At 38.8% G+C, this 18,738-nt stretch overlaps 1 protein-coding gene across 7 annotated transcripts in view; it reads left to right on the top strand.

Moving 5' to 3' along the window:
* The first annotated feature begins 4,857 nt into the window (after positions 1–4,857).
* CAST (calpastatin) overlaps positions 4,858–18,738 on the top strand; it is a 121,502-nt gene continuing 107,621 nt past the window's right edge. For 2 of the 7 annotated variants that reach the window (XM_081288842.1, XM_081288839.1), the window contains exon 1: positions 4,860–5,135. In XM_081288842.1, the coding sequence (XP_081144968.1) occupies positions 5,061–5,135 (75 nt within the window). In that variant the 5' untranslated portion in view covers positions 4,860–5,060. Of the gene's footprint in view, positions 5,136–5,689; positions 5,813–18,738 lie in introns of those variants that run through there. The other 5 variants (XM_081288843.1, XM_081288845.1, XM_081288840.1 and 2 more) reach the window with 4 other exon arrangements.

Below are 18,738 nucleotides of genomic sequence, written 5' to 3'. Positions count from 1 at the left end.
AGAAGACGAGGTATTGGCAATGAAAGGGAAAAGTATTCCAGGAAAAGACTAGTGAGCAACTGGAATGCCAGGTGAGTTCCAGGGTTTGAAGTAGGTAGCCATAGCTGGAAGATAGCAGCAGGAAGGCGCCAGACTGCAGATCAGGATTCCCAGGTTAGATCCTGCAGCTCTGGGAGGCCACAGTAAGGAATCTAAACCTCATCCTGTTGGCATGAGAACCATTCAGAACTACATACAATGAAGAGGGATGATTCATATAGCACTAGTTATTTGTTGGCCTAGCAGAAGGTACTGACTCCAGGCTGGAGCTCTATTCAGAACCCCAGACTCCAGAAGATGGAAAGTTGTAAACCTCAAGAAAATTAACAAAGAAAGCAGAAGACAGAGGTGGGGTGGTGGAGAGGTTCCAATGGCTTCCTAGCAAGCAGAAGGCATCTTATGTCTCCTTGTCTGCTACCAGGCCTGTAGGGGCATTCTTTATTTTGTTTTAATGTAACTAGACAAAACTAAAAAAATGAAAATCACATTTATCTTTTCTTTTGAACCATTCTTAGCAATCCACAGTTGTAAAGTTATTGTTTCCTTATTGCTAGATAGTAGTATTAACAGCACGATTGCTTTCCAAATCAAAATATTCATCTGTGCTTCCTCTAGAAGGCAAATATCATTGTAAAAGAGAGAAAATTTAATTTAAAAAAGTAATAATTTCAATCTTAATGTCCTGCTATATAGTAATATGACAGCATGCTTTTGCAATGTTTATCCCTTCCATTGTATTTGCAAAGTTTTATGGTGTTATACACCACTGAGTCACTGGGATCCACAGAAATAATAGAGACCTTGCCAAAGCACCAGGAGGTGGTACCAACAGACAAACCTCATCTGTCAGTCCCGCTCAGAGGACGTCCTAGCTTCAGAGATCCAGCTTCCTCCCCTATGACCATTCTCCTTCTGCCCAAACAATGTCTGTTGACTGGTGGTACAGGCATATAAAGCTGCAGCCTTCTCTCCCTGACCCCCATTCCAGACAAATCTAAAGGGCCATCTCATCATAATTCCCCACTATAAGGTTGTCTGAGGCATCTCATCATCTGCATTTCAACTCAGTTTCTCCCCTTGCTCATCTCTCACTTCCCTTCCACAGGTGTCAGTCCCAAGAACACTCCTGAAAAGGAGATAGGATCTCAGTCCTCTTTGGCCCACAAAGACAAGAAGCAGGAAATTTTGCCCACAGGTGTCAGTCCCAAGAACACTCCTGAAAAGGAGATAGGATCTCAGTCCTCTTTGGCCCACAAAGACAAGAAGCAGGAAATTTTGCCAAGCCAAAGGACAGGGTATAAAGATGTTTTGCAGGCATTTTACTAGAGGGAAGTGGGACAGAAATTACAAGCAATAGATCCTGAGGACTTGGCTACAGATATGTGTGTGCCTCAAATTCTTGCTTGGTAGTAGCAACTTAAAACTATTTCATACACTATTTATTCTCTCCTCTTCTTGATTTGTTCCTTCATTCCTTCCATCTCATTTTTTTTCTAACCCCTGATCACACATGTGCAACCATGAGCAAGTCTACTGTAATCTAAGAAGCACTGAAAGGCCTCTGTGGCCTAGTCATAATTCTCCAACTGACTGACACACCTTCTACTCCACACAAAATTTCACCACTAAAGCCATCCTTTGGGTTAACTCAACAGTCAGGAGCATGAAGCTCCTATTCAGATACATGTATGTTATGTGGGGGGAAAGGCTTGGAAAGTTTTGCCTATTTTGCTAATTAGTCTTTGCTTATTTTAGACTTTTCTTTTTTTCTGATTTATTCAGGAAGAATAGACTAGAAATTGAAGCAAAGTCAGCTGAAAGGAGGTAACAAATAGAACAGATAAGTTTCAATGAGATTGGAATGCACAGGTTGTCAGGAGATTTAGGTTTTCTAGGGAGATTCTCTTCCAGCGATGTGTGATAGTGTGATAAATACCAAATACCCAAATGAAAGGCACTGGCTAAATTCTGGGTACCTTGTATAATTCCTCTGCTTTCTTCTCAATTTTACCCACTGACTTACCAAGAAACTCTCACCTGTCTACTCTTCCTATGCTGTCTGACTCAACCTTTGAGTTACATTTTTTATGTTTATATGGCCTATATTGTGGACAAATTCCTTCATTTTAGAATGCCTTTTTTCCTTGGCCTATGGCACACTCTTGTCTCAGGCTTCCTTCCTTCCCCTGAAGCTCCTCAGACATTACTTGCTCCTCCTTTTCTGAACTCTATTCTGTTGCTCCTGTTCTCATTTTACACATTTCTTGATAAGAAGTAGTGAGTTTCTGAACAAGTACAGCAACAGTGGGGATGAAGACTAGGTAAAATGTGAAGAATACTAGCAGAGGATTTCAACTCATTCAGATCAAACATGGGGAAAGGGAGTGGTTCTTGACACACCCTCTTCCAGTGTACCTCTCTGTCTAAGTGAGAGGTCACAGAGCACTCTGATAGTAATACCTCTGCCTACATTTGCGCTTATTCCATGAGCAGGCAACAGTGACTGCATATTTACTTGTTTGTCTCTCTAGCTGAACTATTAATTCTTGAGTATAGGAAGCCTCTGGTAACTCCTTGTAGTAGCAATAAACTGTTACTGAGTAAATAAAGGAATAGTGTTCATAAAATGTGCAGACAATAATGTGTCAAAATCCATGAGTGTGTGTGTGTGTACGCGTGCGTGTTTGTGTGTGTGTGTGTGTGTGTGTGTGTGTGTGGAGAGAGAGAGGGAGAGGGAGAGAGAGGGAAGAAAGAAGAGAGGAAAGAGGAGAGAGGGATAAAGAAAGGGGGGAGCTTCTCCATTATTTCAAAGTTCTAATAATACCTCACTGACTATAGGGAAAGTGAAGATGCTTCTTCAACTTCTTTGAGATTCTTCTTTGCTTAAAGTCATTAACGCACTAATTAGCAAGTACTGTTTATGTAATTGTGACTTTTAAGCAAATCCTGAAGGCTGGGGTCATTATGTCTTATAGATTTTGATATCTAATATATTTTGTAGCATAGTGTAGCTGCTCAGTAAATAATGGGTTGCTAAATGGATTAGTTACTCCTGAACATAGATCCTCTGCTCTATCCAGTGAGTGGACTGCACCTTGTCTCTTGAAGTGCCCCTCCCTCTTCCCCTCCTTTTCATATCCTACCAGTCAGCCACCCTGCTCAAACCTTCCTTCCCATCCTATAATTGATAATGTCCATAAACTCCTGAAGCATATTTGTACTTATTCACATAGCATGTTTTTCAATGTCACCCAATCATATGTTACAAATGCCATATGACTTCAGCTAACATATAAGTCTCTGAAGGGCAGAGAATGTGCATTTTAAATCTTTCTATCTCTCCCTCTACTGTTCCTTTTACACTGCTTTATATAAAAGCCTCTCAAAAATATAAAATGAACTAGCTTCAGTTCTTAAATACTCAGTTGAAAATACTTCACATTTTAATGTCATCAAAGTAATGAGAACCATTCTTCCAGAGTTAGAATAACATACTTCAGAGATCTAAAATCTTGAATCTGGAATATCTCCCTAATAAGAAAATTGTTCAGGTTTCTGGGGTAGAGGCTGGGGAGGAAGAGTTAACTATTAATTTACCCCTATAGTTTCTGTGTTTGTTTAAATTACTGCAATACCTTTGTCACAACAATAAAGACATTCTTTTCAGGTTAATGCCATATTTTCTCCAAATCCAAATGTAATAGATATTACCAATTTTTCCTAAATGGACAATTATGACAATTACAGTCTGTATATCCAGAATGCTTCATTTTTATGTATATATCCCTGCATTGAAGTCTGTTGAAATGCTAGATACAAAGTAGTAGAACAATTAAAAAGAAAATGTGCCCCCCTCCCCACAACCCCACGGGTCACATTCCTACACTAAGAAAGCTACAAACCTATCCTCTAGGAAAGGGAAATCAGAATTCCTAAAACTGAGGGGCCACCTCATACCAGAATTGTGATCTGCCAAGCTCTGTAGATGTCAAATCTTTCCCTACAACCTGGCTCCTGTCTCTTCAATTGTCTGAAAAACACCTCAGAGAGTGGTGACCCAAGTCCCAAAACGACAATGCTATTTCCGGGTAACAGGTTTTTTCGGTCAGTTATGATCACGAACCAGCATCAACCAAAGAGGAGCATTTTCTAGTTGGGCGTGTTAAATACTCTCAGCCCCAACCCCAAACCAGGAAGTGCTGTTTAAGATGAGTCCAAGACAAAAGCAATCCAGCCTCGGATGAAAAAAAAAAAAAAAAAAAAAAAAAAAAAGCAGCACACTCAAACCACACTAGATTCCAGACAGGATGTAAGGGTTTAAATCTGGGACCTGGGACGGTTCTTGGATCTGGATTACAACCTACAGCTTGTCCATACAACATTATTAAACTTTGAAAACTGCCAATACAAAGTGAAAGGACCTAACACATACACAGTTGTGTGCACATACGCATGCAGAACAATTTTTTTTTTTTTTTTTTTTTTTTGGTGATCTGCTTCCTTATCTAGACAGTCCAGACTTGGGCCAGATTCGTAAACACAGATAACCGCGACAGATTGCAGAAAAAGTGCCAAACTTTCAAGCTTGTTAGGGAGGAGGGTCGAGGAGCATACTGGCTACGCCCGGGTCCCGTTCTCCTGTAGCACAACTGCACGATACGTCTGGGCAAGTCAAAGGAGGAACACTGCAACCTCCGGCTCCCCCTCTTTCTGACCCACGGGAGAACACAGGGAGGATCACTAAGTGACGATTCTGGGTGGAGGGTATTAAATTTCAGGCCAGGAGCCCGGGACAACTAAAACTGGGGCGCGCCTGTAGCGGGCAGGAAGGGGAGGGCCCAGCAGGGCAAGGGGGAGCCCGGGCGCGGGCTTGGGGCTGGGTCGGAAAAGCTGCCTCACGGGCACACTAGCCGGCCCCTCCGCTCCCTCCTCCCCCTCCCTGCCAGAGTTCGCCGCCCGCCCGAGCTTCCCTTCAGTCCCTGCTGAGCCTTCCCAGAGGCTGCGCCTGCAGTAGCCTCGCCATGTCCCAGCCGCGCCAGAAGCCCGCTGCCTCTCCGAGGCCTCGGCGCGCCGCGGCAGCCCGCCACACCCAGGAGGTGAGTGGCGCTCCTGTTCCAGCATTAGGGCTGGGCGACGCACGGACCTGCTCCGGGAATCCTGGTTCCCCTTGGGCGTTGCCAGGCCTGCCCCACCTGCTCCTTATACGCCCCTTCTACTGCAGGGAAAGGGCTCGGGGTTCCAGTGTCCTTCCCGGGACTGGTGGAGAACTCTGGCTGGACATTCCTGGGCCTGGGTCAAGTGCGTTGGGCGTGGCGCCGGCCCGGTAGAGGGGCGCGCAGAAAAAAGTTGGCTTATGAGACACTGGTGAAATGATAACGGAGTGAAGGGAGAATAAAATTCACTCAGGACCCTCCAAAGTGAGTGTGGTGGTTTCATCTGAAGGCAGGACCCTGTCTTCCGAGTGGTCCGGGTCGCAGGGCGTGGCTCCTGAAGAAATAACACCTCTTCCCTAACTAGCCCGAAGCCAAGTCGGGGGTGGGGCTAGACTGGTGGGGGCGGGACCCAACACTCCTCCCTCGGGGGTACGCCCACCTGGCAGCTGCTAGGCCCGCGACAGCTCAGTGCAGGTCAGGTGCCAGCCAGGTCCTAGCCAGGCTGAGTGTGATCCGGAAGCCCCCAGCACCGCACCCTGAGCGCTCGCTGGGTAATCCGTGGTGCCGCTCGGAAAGAATAGGTTGTCGCCATGGCCTTCGCAAGCTGGTGGTACAAGACGGTAAATAGAAGCGGCCGTGCCTGGGCTGGACTGGGAAGGGAGAGTGCTTACTTTACTTAGCTCTTGTGAGCTTGCCAACGAAATATTATACGAAGTTTGGGTGGGAAGGGGTGAGGATCGAGTGCAACCTGGTCTCAGACCTTTGGGTTAGGTTCGGGGAAAGGCTGGAGGCTCACCCTCCTGTGGTATGTGAGCAGGAGCGCAGCCGTGAGAGAGCTGGTGCGAGCAGATGCCCCAAGCTCAGCTGGGTGCTCACAAGTTGAATGGAACAGGAGTTACTGCTGGAGGAATCCCGCCCCTGGAGGCGCATTCCTGGATGAACTCTGAGGCAGATCGCTAGAGAACCTAGGGTTGTTTTCTATCCTTAAGTAAGACACAATATTTGTAAAGAAAAGTTGTGTTGACAGTGCAATCTCAATCGCATAGAGAGGCGGGGTGGGGGGCGGGAGGACAGAAGAAAACCCGAAACACCGAGACATAGAAGCAAGTGATATCAAGATTGATGAGAGGAGGGAAAGAGAGATCCAGGGATTGCTGCTCTGTACTTAATTACCTTGGATGAGTGACAAACATGTTCCATTTGTGTAGTGCATTGAATGTGTCTACCTTACAGATTAAGTGTGATAGCCAGTCAAGCTGGCACTTGTAATGTTTTGAAACCTGGAAGCAAAATTTAATATTAAATTGCTTTACAAATCCACACGCAGCGTGCGCATGCGCACGCGCGCACACACACGTTTTGTTGACAGGGAGAGCCACAAAATATTTATGTTCCACTAATTTATGGTGAGAATTCCATCATATTAGGATACTTCCCTCTCAGCATGTGTATTGGGAGAAGCAAAGATGTAGTTTATCATGCATTCTTTGAAGCCAAAAAGCTCCTATTGGAATTCAAAAGATGTTACTTTTCAGGTAATGAGCATTTATGAGCTTCTCTTCTGTGGCAGGCAAGGTATTAGCCTCCAAATACACAGTGGAGAACAACACAGAGTTGTTCTTGTATGGTAATGATTTAACTTTTTTATCCTGTTTCCACATCTGGAGGAGAGGAATGATATGCACTACATAAGGGTTGGTGCCTAACCAGATTAATAAATCAAGATGTCATATACTTAAACTTTTACTGACAGAGAACTCAAATTTCTCTTGAGGTATTTCTTCATGAATATTTTCTATTACATTTTATGTGCATTTCAAAGGAAGCTTTTTATTGATGTATTAGGGGCAATTTGTATTGAGTCAATATTTATTGTCCTAAGATTTTCATCAAAATGTACCTGGTAAATTATCTGCAAATATGGATGGTAGGTGCTCTGAGTTGGCATCAAACTTCTTCCAAACTCATGATTCTCTGAAAGAAATTATGCTGGGCTACTTGGATGAAAATGGTTTAAACCTATTCCTTTAACACTTTTATGTTTAGACACAGTCTGACAGTTTTGCTAAAGCTTCTCTTAGAATCCAGTTTAGGAGCTATTATAAAATACTGTTTTCTGGTAGAAATCTCCTAGAATCAGCAACACACCTGTGACTGAGGTTTAACTTTTCCTAAGTCAGTTCTAATCAATACAAATGTAGTATGAACTACACATGAAATTTTAAATTTTCTAGTAGCCAAGTTAACAAAAGCAAAAAGAAGCAGAGGTGAAATCAGTGGTAATAATATATTTTATGTTTAGTTAATATATTTAATATATTTTATATTTAGTTAATCCACTATACTCCAGATGTTATTTTAACTTGCAATCAATGTGCAAACCATTGAGGTAGTTTAAATTCTCTTTTTCACATTAATTCTTCAAAATCCAGTGTGTATGTTACACTTACAGCACATCTCAGTGCACATCTGTCACATTTCAAATGGCTAGTGGCTATAGTATTGTATAATAAAGCTCTATGCCATGGGTGTTTTTTTTTAAATGGCATTGGGTGAGTGAGCACAGGCCATTTTGAGAATCAATGAAGTTATGTATTATTTTCTCACAACAAAATACACAGATACAAAAATACAGTTATCTATATTACTTGAAGGAATTCAGAGATTTTTCCAAAGGCCCACTCATAAATCCCCCAAAGGTTCATGAAGCCAATTTATAACATATGTACACATTGTACAATCTATTGTATGTAATATATATGCATTTTATACATGAAACACATGTGCATAATACATGTATAAAGAGATTTTATAGACATTTGGATAGACAGATAAAGGTATATAGGCAACTCTCCAACCACAGATCAAAAATATTTGAAAAAAATTGAACTTAATGTATACATTTTTCTTATCATTATTCCCTAAAAAATAGAGTAGTAAAACTACTTATATAGCCTTTATATTAGATTAATAACATAAGAAATCTAGAGATAATCAAAAGTATGTGAGAGGATTTTATAGGTATTTTAAAATATTCTGCAATTTTATGTGAGGGACTTAAGCATCTGCAGATTTTGGTGTCTGAGGAAGTCCTGGTGAAACCTATACCCCACAGATACCAAGAGATGACTATGTGTGTGTGTGTGTGTGTGTGTGTGTGTGTGTGTGTGTGTATGTGTATAAAACTCAGAATACTTTTGGTAAATTCTGTCTAAAGACATTAAAATATCTTTATTGGGATCCTTTAAATACTTGAAAAGATTGCAAATGAACTAACTTTCACACAAAATTTAGGCAAAAAAAAAAAAAAAAAAAAAAAAAAACGATTAAAAGATGTACCTAAGATGAGTCTCTTTAATAGCATTCTGCCTGTACAGCTAGTCTGTTATATTTCCACATAGAATACCCTCTATTGATCTTATCTTTGAAAGAATTTTGTGATTATAATAAAAATAAACCCACAACATTTTTAAAAACTACATTTGAAGAACATCTGATGAGCACTGTAATGATCAAGCATGAAGAAGAGTAAATGTGACTTACACCAGTACTAATCAGATTCCTGAGTCATAAGTTGATTCTATTAGCCTATGCTAATTAAAGGTGTTTCTTAGCCTAATTAGACCCATGGACTCAGTGACAGCATGGTCAAGGAACCTAGTTATTTATTATTGCAGTCAGTCTAAGAAGAGTGTCATAGGCCTTCCATGGCATGACAGACCATTTGGATGCAATTCAGTTTAGAAGTAAGGAAGGCAGAAGATAGAGTCTGCAAAAAGATCACAGACTTTAGGGCAGTGGGAATGCAGAGATAAAATAAAACTTTCCTTTTTGGGCTGGCAATCTCCAAATAGTTGCTTTCCATTGCACACCAGTCTTTTAAACCACCTGATAATATTGTTCTTTAATCAATGTTGATACTTCCTAGAAAGTTAATTATATTATTCAAGAGCTTCTTAAAGAGTGATGTAGCTCTCTGGGGGTGGAAACATTGGGTGGTCATTTGAGATTCCAAAGTAGATGGGTGGGTAATTAGTTCTGGGTAGCCTATCTCCTCATCTTTAAGCAGACCATCTTTATTTCTCTCTTTGGACATCTTTAAGATGGAAATATTATTAATGTAATATAAAAGTTCTGTTCCTCAAGTTGTCTCACTTTCTTTTTATGAAAACTTGCATAGAAAGCTTTGCCATAAAGAAAAAAATAAAAAGATAACAGATATCTTTCATTTAAGAAAATTGAAAAAACAGTTCCATTCAGTGAACACTATTTACAGAAGTCACCTCCTCAGATGGAAGAGTCAATTAACATAGAAGGAAAAATGTTCTACGGCTAGAGTTTCCTAAAAATGTGTGTAATTCAGTTTTACAATAGAAAACTCGTGAACCCAAGAGTGAAAAGCTGAAGGTCATAGATGTTCAAGGTTGGTTGTTTATTGTTTATACTATGTGTCAGGTTCTGTGCAGAGTACAATAGATATCCAGCAGATAGATCCTAAAAGCTAAACTGGCAGTTAAGTAATCAATGCTACCTCTAAAAACTGAACAAAAGAATATGTGCTTTTACAGTGCCATCTTTGCATGTTCACCAGAATTTTAATGTCCATCAGAATCTCCATATGTAATATGGAGGTGTGAGACTAATATAATACACTGTCATGAAATAAACACAATACTAAAATGTTAGGAGAAAGCATGCTTGGGTTTCAAATAGAGATTTCATTTATAGCCATGCAGTTAATCCTGAATATGTATATTCTTTATATGGGTATTAAAAAGAAAGTTATTTCTTTAATGTTATAATTTAATAACATTTTTAGATGAATATAAAGGTATCATATATTAAAAACCTGGCCTTTAATTTTCTTACATTTATTTAACATTACATTCCCACAACACTGAGCTCATAGTGGTCACTCAAATGAAACTTATTTATTTGAAAAACAAGACCTATATTTCACATTAGCCCTTTTCATGAGTTTGGAATTTTCAATATTAAAACTTAAAACAGCTAGGATTTGTTTTGGGGACAAATACCGTTAAGATAAATGGATCCTAAAATTTTTAAGACTTTTTCTTAGGAAAAATTTTACATATATACAGAATAAGAAGAATATAATGAGCTGCCCATATATAAATCAACTGAGACCAATAATCATCAATATTGTACCAATTTTGATTTTTCTGTTCACACACACCATTGCAAAATATTTAAAATAATGGGAATTACAAATTTAAGTTTCATACCTGTAACCAACTTGTTGTAGATCTCCCATGCAGTTCACTTTCTCTGGGGTAACATGAAGATGTAAGAATAATATAATAAACAGTTATGAGATAAACAAAATACTCAACAAAATCTTAGCAGGTTAACCTGTTTTCTTTGTACTTTAGGGTAAGTCAAAAACTAAATCCTTCTGCTATAATACTTATTAGCCTAAGAAAATGAAACCTTTAAACCTTTCTTTACTTCTCCTCTTTATTTTACTGTCTCATATTCACCACAATCAGATTGATGCTGAGGAAAAAGAAGGGAATGGAAGAATGTTTATTGTATTTTAAAATGAACTATACATTGGGTCAGTCTCCTTTAACATTGGATCCTTTCATAAATACACCAGCCCCGAGATAGGCACCATTAGTTCCATTTTGTCAGGAGAAACTGAAAGGTTAAATTATTTGCCCAAGCTCACATACCCTTCCAAATCCATGTTCTTTCTGTCCTATTTGAGCGTATCACAGTCAACTAAAAAACAAAAAAAGACTGTGGCGAGTTGGTTGCCCTGATAATAGAAGAGACTAGAAAACTCTCAGGAATGGGTAAGGCAACCCAGAGATTAGAAATGACAGGATACTGCTAACCCAAGCCTGGAGGGACTGAGGGAGGTTTAGGTCACCCTGCTTATAGTGGATCCACAACTGGCTTGGCCTGAAGAGAAGCCATGTGCTGGAGAGGCCCCTAGAGGCAGGAGAGGTGGGAATATCACCCCCAACACACACCCACCATCTCCCATTTCTCATTGACCCACTACCTATCAGTGCTCTCTTATGCCAAACCCAGCTTGAGCCCATCCATTAAGAGAAAAGCAACCAGCAAAAATACCCTGAGACACCAGCAGAGTTGGGGTGGGACTGCGCAGGGGAGAAAGCCACCTTAAGCAGGTAGGCCCAGGATCTGCTCCCAGGGAGACTGATCTGCAGCACAGGCAGCTATGTGTCTTGGCCTTGCTTGTTTGTCATATAATCTGGCCTTAATAAGTAGAATCCATATAAGAATAGATTATTGCATGAAATACAATTTGCACATTTTCTCTTTAATTTCCAAGTCATTTTTCAGGGTTCTTTTTCATCTCCTTTACTAATCTAAATAGAGCTAAAGTACTTCTCAATACTGTTTACAGGTTTATGGAAATGCAGTTATTCAATCAAGAATTGTTTATAATGGTCAAACCATGTGTCTTGGGGAAAAAGAGAGCAAAATTTACTTTATGGTTGGGGAAGCAAGATATACATGCAGGAAGTAATTAGTGAGCAAGAATGTATACAACAAAGTACTAATTTGTTTGTTTTTACATAGGAAATAGAGACTGTTGTACAGATGTGAAAATATGATGCTTTACTAATAGAGCTCAGAACTAGACAGGAAATCCTGATGTGAACATGGAGTATGGTGTTCCTTCACTAAGCAATCATGATTTACCCAGGAGAAGCCCAGAGCTGCAATCACCTGCCTGACCCTACAAAACTCCCCATGGGGACTGACTCAGTTGGGTGGTTTGAGGAGTAGAACATTCTACTTCCACAAGTCTCCCCTCAAAACCAGTAGTTCCTAATCCTGGCTGCTTATTACAGTCAGCTGGGAAATTATAGAAAAATATGTCCATTTCCAGGCCTCTCCTAGGTCAAACTAAAACTCACCCCCTACTCTGTGGCATGACTCTGCTTGTGACTAGAGGATGGAACTCAACACTAACTTGACTGGAAGGTTTTCTGTCCCCATGAGGTCCCCCGAATCAAGCGTTTCTCAGTATATATGGCAACAGAGTGAGAGCTGATCTATGTGCACTAGGAAGACTCTAGAAGTTACTAAGATAACATTTTTATTGCTTCATGATTTTGCCACAGCTGTCCCTGAATGTGCAAATATTGATCTTAATGGCCTTATCTCCAAGTTGAAGAAGGATGATTTTAAAAATAACTTTATTCAAATGTAACTCACAGCCCATGCCCTGCACCCATCCAAGTGTATGATTCTATGTATGAGTGTGAGTGTGTGTGTGTGTGTGTGTGTGTGTGTGTGTGTAGTGTATTTACTGGGTAGTGCAATCATCACCACAATTTTATTTTAGAATGTTTCTGTATCCCTCAAAAGAAAATTTGTACTTTTTTTTTCCAATTTCAGAAACACAGTAGCATTTCACACTCTTTTCACATCCTGCCTTAGAATTGCAAGAGGTCTTTCTGTCTTCTTTCTTCTCTTACAGGTTTAGAAATTAGTTTGATTTTATCCTGTTTTGTGTGACATGATTTCTATATGTGTATCTGGATAATAATTGGTATGATGCCCAAATTCTCCCAAACTGAAGCCCAACACTAGCAGATATCCCTAACTGGGTAAAAGGTGAGGCTTCAAGCCTTGCTACTCCTAGTTCTTGTTGATTTCTCCACAGTTTTATGGGTTTGCGGTGGCAGAAAATTTTAAGCATATAAATGCCATCTCCTAGAATGAGGCCAGAGGACAGCTCTCCTTGCTGATGTCAGGGGTTAAAAACAAAACAAAACAAAAACAAAAACAAACAAACAAAAAACATCAAGAAGAATTATTTCTTCTCAATGGAAGACAGGGAAGCTTTCCAACTGATCTTTGCCCCCTACCTCTGAACTCCTATAATACATACCGCCCAGTTCTTCATCTCAGCCCCATGTGACTTCCTGTCTTCTGTGCCCATATCCTCCCAATGAAGTTCTTCACTGCTTTAGGACTAGCACCCTGTACACATACCCTGGCTTTGGCCTTCTCTCCAGCAGCTAATGTAGGACAAAATTAATAAGTATTGTGTGTTTGGTTACTTTTATACAACAAATCAGTTTTAGAATAGGAAAGTTTTCTTGTTTTGCTGTTTATTGTTCTTGTTTATTTTGTTTTCATTTTAGAGTACAAGATTGCTCTAAGACTTTCTTGATGCAAATCACATGTCCCTAGCTAGCTTTTACCTAGATATAGAGTAATATAATCTCAGGATTATAGTGATTATAGTAAACTATAATCCTGAATGGGTCAGCCAAGCAGGACATCACCTTTCAGTCCTTTGTTTATTTATCCACAGAATGAGGCAACACAGTGTAGTGCCCAGAGTTGCTGTGGAGAGCCAAGGAGACTAGACAGAAAAATGCCCCACACTGATGGTGGTGTCTTTTCTCTCATGACATTCATTAGTTCATGGTTCAGTCTCTTTTCCAGTCTATACCACTTTCCGGCTGCATGTCTCTTTTACTTTTCCCCACCTACCAGCTACATGTGGGTACTGTCATGTAAGCAGTTGTCTTTTTTCTTAGGAAGATTCACTGCAGGTTCCTGGACTTGATCAATTTACATACCTCTTTCTCAAGTGTTTCATTCCACCACCTAAATTTTGTGAATAACAATCTGTTATTCCATGAATTAAAAAACAAACAAACAAAAAAATCTGGGCACTTTGAATCTCTCAATGAAAAGACTTAATTCATTTCGTATCATTAACAAACTGCTGAATATGGAATAAACCCCAAGAAATGGTCAGGGCAATGGATATTATATAAAGTTGCTATTTACTGGGAATTGAATGTTAATAAGGATTTCTTGTTAGTTGTCATAGTGTAATAATAATATTAGGTTTGTATGGGGAAATGTGTTCAATTTAAGGAAATACTTAACCTTTGAAACATTTAGCATTCAAGTATCAGATTATTTGCAATTTGCCTTTAAATACAGGTATATACAGATGTTTAGACTGTGTGTGTGTGTGTGTGTGTATTTGTGTGTATTAAAATCATGAAATATAGCGACAATGTTAATAGTTGAATATAGCTGGTGGGAATATGGGTATTCATTGTATTATTATTTCTACTGTTCTGTATGCTTGAAATTTTTTTAAAAAATAAAAAGCTAGGTTAAAAAAACTGGGAAAAAGTAATCCATGAAGTTTGAAAAAAGAGTTGCTACTTGTTCTATAAGTGATTTTCATTTATCATTATAGTTTCATGTATTTAAAAAAGTTCAACAAATGGTGCTGGGAAAACTGGAAATCCATATGTAGTAGATTGAAATTGAACCTCTGTATCTCATCCTGAACAAAACTTAGCTCAAATTGGATCAAGGACCTAAGCATAAGACCAGAGACCCTGTGCTTACTAGATGAAAAAGTAGGCCCAACTCTCCCTCATGTCAGCTCAGAACAGACTTCTTTAATAAGACTCCTAAAGCACAAGAAGCAAAATCAAGAATCAATAGATGGGATGGCATCACACTAAAAAGCTTCTTCACAAGAAAGGAAACAACCAATAACATGAACAGAGAACCTGCAGAATGGGAGAAAATATTTACCACTTGCACCTTAGAGCATTAGTCAAAGAATTAAAAAAAAAACAAAACAAAACAAAACAAAACAAAACAAATGTAACACCAAAGAAACGAATTCCCCAACAAAAAATGGGCAAAGAAACTGACAGGCACTTCACAGAGGAAGAAATACAAATGGTCAAAAAACATATAACAAAATATTCACCATCTCTAGCAATTGGAAATGCAAGTTAAAACTATGCTGAGATTCCATTTCACTGCAGTCAGAGTGGCAATTATGAAAAATACAAGTAACAATAAACGTTGGCGAGGATGTGGGGTAAAATGTTCACTCATACGTTGCTGGTGGGACTGCAAATTGGTGCAACCACTCTGAAAAGCAGTATGGAGATTCCTCAGAAAACTTGGAATGGGACCACTATTTAACCTAGTTATCCCAGTCCTTGGAATATACCCAAAGGACTTAAAATCAGCATACTACAGAAATGCAGCTACATCAATGTTTACAGTAGCTGAATTCACAATATCATGGAACCAACATAAGTGTCCTTTAGCAGATGAATGGAATAGGACTCCTATAGTGCACAAATTAAAACCAAGAATCAATAAATGGGATTGACTCAAACTAAAAAGTTTCTTCTCAGCAAAAGAAACAATCTGTGAGGTGAACAGAGAGCCTACATCTTGGGAGCAAATTTTTACCCCCCACACATCAGATAGAGCACTAATCTCTAGGGAATATAAAGAACTCAAAAAGCTAAACACACACACACACACAAAAAAAGAATAACCCAATCAATAAGTGGGCCAAGGACATGAACAGACACTTCTCAAGAGGATATCAATCAGTCAACAAATATATGAAAAAATGTTCATCATCTCTAGCAATTAGAGAAATGCAAATCAAAACTACTCTAAATGCAAATCACTCCAGTCAGAATGGCAGCTATTATGCATACAAACAACAGTAAGTGTTGATGAGGATGTGGGGGAAAAGGCACACTCATATTGCTGGTGGGACTGAAAATTGGTACAGCCAATATGGAAAGCAGTATGGAGATTCCTTGGAAATCTGGGAATGGAATCACCATTTGACCCAGCTATCCCTCTCCTTGGACTATACCCAAAGGACTTAAAAACAGCATACTACAGGGACACAGCCACATCAATGTTTATAGCAGCACAGTTAACAATAGCCAAACTGTGGAGTCAACCTAGATGCCTTTCAGTGGATGAATGGATTAAAAAATGTGGCATATATATACAATGGAATTTTACTCAGCAATAAAAGAGAATAAAATCATGGCATTTGCAGGTAAATGGATGGTATTTAAGAAGATAATACTAAGTGAAGTTAGCCAATCCCCAAAAAACAAATGCTGAATGTTTTCTCTGATATAAGGAGGCTGACTCATAGTGGGGTCGGGAGGGAGAGCATGGGAGGAATAGATTTATTCTAGATAGGGAAGAGGAGTGGGAGGGAAAGGGGGGGCAGGGGATTAGCAAGGATGGTGGAATGTGATAGACATCATTATCCAAAGTACCTGTATGAAGACATGAATTGATGTCTGGGAATTTATATACAAACAGAGGTATGAAAAATTGTTCTATATGGTGATAAGAATTGTGATGCATTCCACTGTAATGTATTTAAAAAATAAAACCAATAAAAAAATGTGATGTATATATACACAACAGAATATTACTCAGCTGTAAAGAAGAATGAAATTATATCATTTGCCAATAAATGGATGGAACTGGAGACTATCATGCTAAGTGAAATAACCAGTTCCAAAAACCCAAAGGCTGAATGTTCTCTGTGATGTATGGATGCTAACCCATAACAAGGTAGGGTAAGGAGGAGAAGTATAGAAGATCATTGGATTAGACAAAGGGGGATGAAGGGAAGGGAGGAAGGATGGGACTGTGGAAATACAGTAGAATGAATCAGACATAACTTTCCTATGCTCATATATGAATACACGACCAATGTAACTCCACATGGTGTTCAGCCACAAAAATGGTATAAAAATTGTAATGAGTTGTACCTGATGTATGTATAATATGTCAAAACACACCCTACTGTCATGTATATATAAAAACAACAAATAAAAATGAAAACGGAAGTTACATTTATTAAAAGGAAATAAACCTTTGAAATCATAAAGTGCCATGCTTACAATACATTTTTAAGTTTTCATTATAACTCAGGATTTTATAAAAACATTCATTACATACAACCCTCCCAAACCATTACTTAAAACCTAAAAAATTTGGAGGATTTAGAGCACTTCATTGGAGAAGAGTAATGAATGATGTTGGTTAATCAAGAGGACTATAATGGAATTACATTGAAGCACCATATGGGAAACATTTTTTTAATCTTTTAATAAATCATCTATATGCTTATATTTTATTTGCCAACTTGTTGTGTTTATTTAATCAGAAAACAAGCAGGTAGACTTTATTGTGTAACACAGATTTGATATACTGTGCCAAACTTGTCTGTTTGAAAGAAACAATCTTTACCAGTAACTTTAATTTACTAGTAATTTTAAATTTAAAAGAGAAAATGCTATATGTACACTCACTGGAAGGCAGTAAATCATGATATACATTTGCCACAAAGCAGGAATCTGAGGAGGACTGTGTAGAGAACATAGGATCTTGCACTGGATAAAAGCGAGTTGGCTTTTTATGTTTTCTCATTTGTAGAATGAAATAGTAACAACTCCTGACAAGTAGATAAGGCACTTGAATTGGTAAACAGACAGTAAAACAGTGGATATTGTTGTTACTTTATCTAATCTGAAAGAGATATGGAACTACAGATAATGAATGTGATATCGGGTTCTAAAATTACTAGTTTTGGAAGGAGACAGATTTGGTAAATCTCTTGGTAGATTTGTCCTTATCAATCAAAAAAAAAAGAGTAATTCTTGTAGAGATGGTAAAAGAAAAACTTCAGACAACATAAACTTAACAGAGTTTATTTGAACAATAAAGCAGTTCAGGAATTGGGTATTTCTCAAACCCAGAAAAGTTTCAGATAGTTGTGTTCCAGCAGCATGAGATGTGAGCTTGTATAGGCCAAAGAGAGAAATAAATAAATTACTTGTTGGCTACAGCTAGACATTTGTCCCTAGGTTGTTTTTTTGGTTGTTGTTGTTGTTGTTTTAATATTTGATTGACTGGATGTAATTGGCTGAGGCTTTTTAAGTTGATTATAAGAAATGCTTCCTAATTCAGTTTCTATTGCCTTATGTAGGGAACCTGTCTGCAGAGGCAACCTTATGCTAATGGCTTCCTGATTTAACCTACATAAGTATTGTCCACCTCAACCCCCAGCCTGACTTTACAAATCTTTCTTACTAATTCTTCTAATACTTGCCACTTACCATCTACCTTAGGTATCTATGTGGGCTTTTAGTTTTGTTAATACTGTTATTACTAGTATCATTTGAGATGGGTTCTCTTTTGAGTGGATTTCATTCACTGATCCATGAGGATTTCTTTTTTTTTAATTTTTAAAATATCTTTATTTTATTTTTATGTGGTGCTGAGAATCGAACCCAGTGCCTCACGCATGCTAGGCGAGCGCATTACCACTTGAGCCACATCCCCAGCCCAATGAGGATATTTTTTGTGGAAGATTTTCTTTTTTTTTTTTATTGGTTGTTCAAAATATTACATAGTTCTTGATATATCATATTTCACACTTTGATTCAAGGGGGTTATGAACTCCCATTTTTACCCCGTATACAGATTGCAGAGTCACATCAGTTATACTTCCACTGATTTACATATTGACATACTCATGTCTGTTGTATTCTGCTGCCTTTCCTATCCTCTACTATCCCCCCTCCCTTCCCCTCCCCTCCCCTCTTTTCTCTCTACCCCCTCTACTGTAATTCATTTCTCCCCCTTGTATTATTTTTCCCTTTCCCCTCACTTCCTCTTGTATGTAATTTTGTATAACCCTAAGGGT

This window comes from Spermophilus citellus, assembly GCF_964194105.1.
Source record: "Spermophilus citellus genome assembly, chromosome: 1".
Classification (NCBI taxonomy): Eukaryota; Metazoa; Chordata; class Mammalia; order Rodentia; family Sciuridae; genus Spermophilus; species Spermophilus citellus.
Note: the sequence above shows the minus strand (reverse complement) of the source record. Positions and strands in the feature narration are given on the sequence as shown.